The sequence below is a fragment of the Anastrepha ludens genome, chromosome 2, assembly GCF_028408465.1.
Source record: "Anastrepha ludens isolate Willacy chromosome 2, idAnaLude1.1, whole genome shotgun sequence".
Classification (NCBI taxonomy): domain Eukaryota; kingdom Metazoa; phylum Arthropoda; class Insecta; order Diptera; family Tephritidae; genus Anastrepha; species Anastrepha ludens.
In genome coordinates, this window is record NC_071498.1 from 76,066,423 (window position 1) to 76,072,422 (window position 6,000).

Genomic DNA, 6,000 nt, shown 5'->3' on the forward strand with positions numbered 1-6,000 from the left:
TTTCGTTGCAACTATACATATATCTAGCAAAATTTGTGAAATTCCCGAATCTTTGGTCCGAAATATTGTCCAGTCATAGTGCTGCTAGAGTAGCTTCCTTGTCTATGATGATAGCGAAGGGAGGTATTCCTATGAGTGTATCAGTTATGCCGACGCATATCAATCGTAGCAATTTACTTAAGTCTGCCCTTGCAGTTCTTTGTCTAGTTTTAGGTCACCATGCTGAGGACGAATATTTTGTTTTACAACAGGCGAAGCAGAGCTTTTTATAAGTTGATATATAGTAAGGCAGTCTCTGTCGATTTGCCCTGTTGACAGGTCAACTGTTTCATGCACAGAGTTCGGTCTTTTAGATTTAGTTCTCTAATGTGTTGTTCCAACAGAAGATACGCTTAATATAGTTTAGACAAGATTGGGACTATAGATTTTTTGTATATGTTTTTTGTTCCTCGAAAGAACGTCGCACAAGGAAACAACTGCCCTCAAAAGCTGTTACAATATCTGAGCGAAGCTGTTCACCTTCGGTTTCAAGCTCTTGCTCATGCAAGATTGGTAAGCTCGAGTTCTTCTGATCTTCTTTAAAGGTAAAACGAAGGAGATCCCAGTTATCCCAGCCATGCGGAGATTTTTGAAAGCTGGTTTATATATATATATATATATATATATATATGTTTGGCCGAGCTCCTCCTCCTATTTGTGGTGTGCGTCTTGATGGTGTTCCACAAATGCAGGGACCTACAGTTTCAAGCCGACTCCGAACGGCAGATATTTTTATGAGGAGCTTTTTCATGGCAGAAATACACTCGAAGGCTTGCTATTGCCTGCCGAGGGCAATTTTGGTGTTTCACCGAGATTCGAACCAACATTTTCTCTGTGAAGTCCGAATGGTAGTCACGCACCAACGCATTCGGCTACGGCGTCCGCCGAAAGCTGGTTTAGGGCCGGGAAAATAGGAAATCTCGAATACAATACCTTACATTTTGTTAGAATAGAAGCCAGTTAAGGGCATTAACAAATGTTGGCTCATTGACACGATTTATAATACTTATGTTATCACAACTAGTAAACTCAAGAAGCTATTCCATTCACCCTATTTTTGTTGTTTTGTATTGGCATCGCAGCACAGGTTCTAAAGTTGGTCACTCCGTCGACAGTGTTCGAAGTGGGCTTGAGATTTTGTCTTTGGTATAGTCTCCTCCTCACGCGAATGATATCCGATGGCTAAAATAGCATCTTATTCTCCTCTAGGATTGGGAATTTTTGCCCATACCGCCAATAGATCCGTCGTAATGAGCCGTAAAAGGGAAATACACGTTAGTTTATTGCTTCGAAATATCCCCGTTCTTGGGCGAGGGCTACTGACATAAATACACTTACCATCAGCTCTGTTAATGCCTTTTGCAACACTATTAACAGGGACGGGCTCCTGGCTCCTTATTTCATGAACATTCTGCAGAAAACATCAGATGCTGCTTTGGCATTGTAAATTTTCCTTGGAGGCACATAAGGCATCGATTCAGTTTATAGGTTGGGAATCCTTACCTGCGGCTTTTGTAGCCACGAGCAGTCGATTTCCTCCCCTACTTTTACCCCCCGCTTCTCTGACTTCTTCCTAGGTCCAAGTTGCGCCCTGACTTTCCCTGTTGCTTAACGTCAACTCATTTAACGGTAGGCCCAGGAACGGAGATATTTGGGGCAGGGTGCGTCTAGAGGGAGAGCCGTGTTAGGTGAGTAGGTTTGCGTGGGCATGTGAAGAGATGGTTAGTGTTGTGCGATGTGCCTTCACATGCTGGACATATATTGGGTTTGTCGGGGTCAACTCTGGGTAAGTAGAAGTTTAATCTACTACAATATCCATAAGCTAATTGAGTCAAAGTTACGCGAGTCTTACGAGGCAGCTGAAGATCTTCGTCTGCTATAGGTAGTGGTTGATCTCCTATAACGGCATTCGGAGATCGGGAGTTTAGGAGGCATTCTAATGTATGCCTATATACTGTCCGGTCCCATAGTTGTAATTGTGTCTTGCCCTGGATCTCGTTGGTGTAGTTGAAGGGATGCCTTCTGACGTTCTCATGCTATAGGAAATGTCTGCAGGGGTGATACCTTCGGTAGCACTCAAGTAGAAATTGCTTGTTGAGCATTTTGCAGCGCTCCTTAATTGGAAAGCTGGTTCTACGTGCCCATTTTCATGGCAGTCGATTCTGCGTACCGGAATGACTCGGGTTTTTTCCGACCAAGTGCTGCCTCCGCCGTAAACTAGCTTTGTCTGGTGCACTGTACCTCCATTTTCCCTCCGCGGTGCCGGTTTAGCATTATTTAGGAAAGGGCTCTTACTTCTGCAAGAACAGAGTATGTGGCTGGTTTATGCTTAGTGTCGGTCCCCTAGCCACCGCTGGGAGCGAAGGTTGGGAGTTTCACCTTAGTTTGACTTTACCAAACCCATGGTTACCATAGAAGCCTTGCAGCTGGATTACGTCAGTGGACATTGGATTGACGGTGATCGAAGAAACCATCAGTAACGATCTGTGCGTTCTCTTGAGAAACATTTATCTGCATTTTATCGCTGGGCTTTAAAAAACGATCATATTACTTTCTTGTTTGTTTTAGTATGACGTTCTGAATAGTTTTAATCTCTTCTCCAGACCGGATGGTAGCCAGGTAATCGTGTGGTACTATACCCAGTTTAACTTCACTCAACGCATCCTGGAATGATATGGGCTGCTGAGCATCTTTTCCATCGTGACGAGGCATGGGGGTCTTGGCACTGCGCATAGCATAATCCCTGCTTTCGGAGTCAGCTTCTAGACTCAGACGTTTTTCCCGCACTTTTTCTGGTGGAGTTGCATTTGAAGAACGATCTATTTTCTTTGGTACGCCCGTCGAGGGACCAAGAGGTTCTTTGGAAAGCTCTTTGACCCTCTCAAAGCCGAGTCCTCTAGCCAAATAACGCTTGAGGTATTTGCGAGCAAGTCCGAAAAGCCTCTTACACACTCGAGCTGGACCAGGTTTATCAGAATTCGTCGAGAGGTAACACAATGATGCCACAAAATTATTCGCCGTGAATCTAAACTAAGCTTCGATATGAATTTTAACCCTTTCTTCCACTTATTCCAAAAGCTCACAATAAAACACAAACACTATACAAATCTAGGTCTTTTATCCGAAGTTGCAATCATTGCGTCCCCAGATATATATATGTATATATAATTGGCACGTACACAACTTTTTCTAATTTCTCCCTGAATTCCGAATGGTAGTCACGCACCAACCAACATTCGGCTACGACGACCGCCCCAAGATAATGAGCCTGAAATTGATGTACAACATAATAGATAAAGTTAAACCGTGCTACGGAACATGTAACGATGGAAATTCCACAATTACAAAGAAGTGACCAGAATTTCTGTTTTAGACGTAAATTTAATAAAAAAAATATTGACTCATTGAGAAATTATCTAAATATCTAAACAAGCAAGTTAAAAACTCTTAAAACATCTCGAATTGTGACAAATTTTTACCTCATAAGGTATTCATTAATATCATCGGATCGTCCATGTCATTACTTAGAAGGCTGTCAAGGAAAACTTGCACGAAAGGCTTTATAGATATAGAAAAGTTATTAAAAGTCGAATAAATGTTTTAATTTTAATACTATGCACGTATTTTTTTTTTAATAAAAAGATTAATTTATTGTTTCAAATTCAGATTGTGATTTTATACCATATATTAAATGATCTTTTGCGACCCATTTTGACAATTTGATCTTCCTAGATCACTCAAATCGCACACCATTGGTCGTGTGCAATTTTAAAGTACTTCTTTTTAAATTATTCCATACGTATTGTCACTTTATTGCATTTTTCATTAATAAAATTTATGACGTTTTTCGAACTTATTTGGGAGTAAAAAAATTTCAGAGGTCGGGCCTTCTCGATGATCATATCAATGCAAGCATATATACATATATTTATATATGATCTCATTTCGCGACACTTTCAATGTTAATTTTATCCGTTCGTCGTCATGGTCTATATGTGTAGCAGTCGCTCTTTGAAACTTTGCACTACTTATGTAATATATATTAAGTAAACATATCTGCATGGGAGTTCTGTATATGCCTTTTTGAATTAGTTACACTACCGGATTTTACAACTTTATTGCAGATTTTACATTAAGATTCATCTCCGTTTTCGAAGTAAAATATTCTTACGAATTTGTTACGTTTTTATTCAAATAAAATGTCCCAGAATAATTCCCTATTCGCACACACGTCAGCTTTCTTTATCGAGCGATTTCTGTCCCGCCATCTTGTGCCAAGGCGATTTTATGCCTTCGTTTTGGTAATTCATTCGCTCGGTAAATGTTGCCAGACGTTTTTGCGAAGTTCCTCGGTTCGCTACAGTACGATCTCACTCAAGGCGTCCCTATAGAATGCGGTGTGATTTGAGTAATTGATTCCCTCTTCTTCCATTCGCTTTTAATTTAGAAATGTCAGTAAAACGGAAAGTTGTTGCTGTATTGTGAATGCTCGACTAACAAGTTTTTAATTTCTTCCTTCTATTCTCTTTCTCTTAATAGTTTTAATTAAAAAATGTTCTTATAGCTCAAATGTCACCACCTTGAATAGATTCGCCTTGATCTCAGTTGTTTGCCAAATTAATCAAAGCATAGCATATAGTGATAAACAAAGCAAAGGCAAAGAGACATTCATGAATAAACTCAACACTATAGAATACAGAACCTTTTCATTAACAGATTTTTAGCGCAGCGTTTATGCAAATACAAAGAGGTTCACCTGCCATATAGTCCAATTAGTAAGTTTTGATGGGATATTTGTAAATAAATTATTTGCAGGTGGTCATAGACGCGCAAGTGCAGCGCTCCCACATCTGTACGAACAAGTGCGCGCACTTTACATCTACAAATACAGAATTGCAAATTTCCAAACATTACTTAGTTTTTTTTTAAACATCTATATTCTACAATATAACTCTTACTACATACACATATGTATACATATTTAGGTAATTTGTTACTTCATAATATTTAAAAATTTTAATTTTACAAAAATATTTGCAGTCGGAAACTTCTGAAGGCTACAGAAATGCCTTGACTCCGCCTCAAAGTAGAGCTAAAGTGGCATTGATATTTCTTTAAATTCTTCGAAATAAATCGTTAGATGTGTTTTTAGTCACTTAATTTAAAGAAAAAAATTATGAAAAAACCATGTTGCTAGCAAATAATATTTGGATAATGATAGAATTGCCTCCTAAATATAAGTAAATGCCTCTAAAGAAGCAACACACCGAACGTCCAGCGAATAAACGGAATATTGTAAAGTATAAGGCTGCCAGAAAAAAACATAGAAAGCTGCCTTATTACTTCACCTTTTATCATTCCGCCATGTTTCTACACTCATACTCATACGTATGTTCGAATGTACATACATATAATATGTGCTACCATAGATTTTTCAAAAGACTTACGGCCATTGTAAGGATTCCGACTTTATGTTGTGGCCGAATAAGCATGGCTATATTTTTCTTAACATTCAGCGAGAGTTTTTGTTCACTGACATCCACTAACCAAATTCTATTTATCATTACACTTCGTATAACATTTTTTAATCTTAAACGAGCCATTTTCCTTTTCACGTCTCCTTCACCACGTCCACGCTTGGTTGCCATTGCTTAAATGGTAGATTTTATATGGTAATCCTTCAATAGTTTAATAAGAAATACAGAATGTGTATTTGGAATAAAATATATGAGTATATCTTTTTATTGTGTATGTTAATCTCAAAATTTGTATGTTGAATAAATTCTTTCTGTTTAAAATTGAAATATTTTTCCTAGGAAACCTTAATTCTTAAAGCTTTGATAAGTGGTGACAATGGAGTTCTGAAACTCCCGTATAAAAAGTTGTAAATCGACAAAGAGGTTGAAGGAAAAGCAGAAATTGCATCCCTTTGGAGGAAAAGGTAATTCGAAAGCGAGCAAA

General features: G+C 38.5%; 1 protein-coding gene across 1 annotated transcript in view; it reads right to left on the reverse strand.

Moving 5' to 3' along the window:
• The window catches only part of LOC128871895 (uncharacterized), a 29,409-nt gene extending 23,611 nt beyond the window's left edge, over positions 1-5,798 (reverse strand). The window contains exon 1 of the mRNA XM_054114049.1: positions 5,487-5,798. Within this exon, the coding sequence (XP_053970024.1) occupies positions 5,487-5,687 (201 nt within the window). The 5' untranslated portion in view covers positions 5,688-5,798. The remainder of the gene's footprint in view (positions 1-5,486) is intronic.
• Positions 5,799-6,000: the final 202 nt, after the last annotated feature.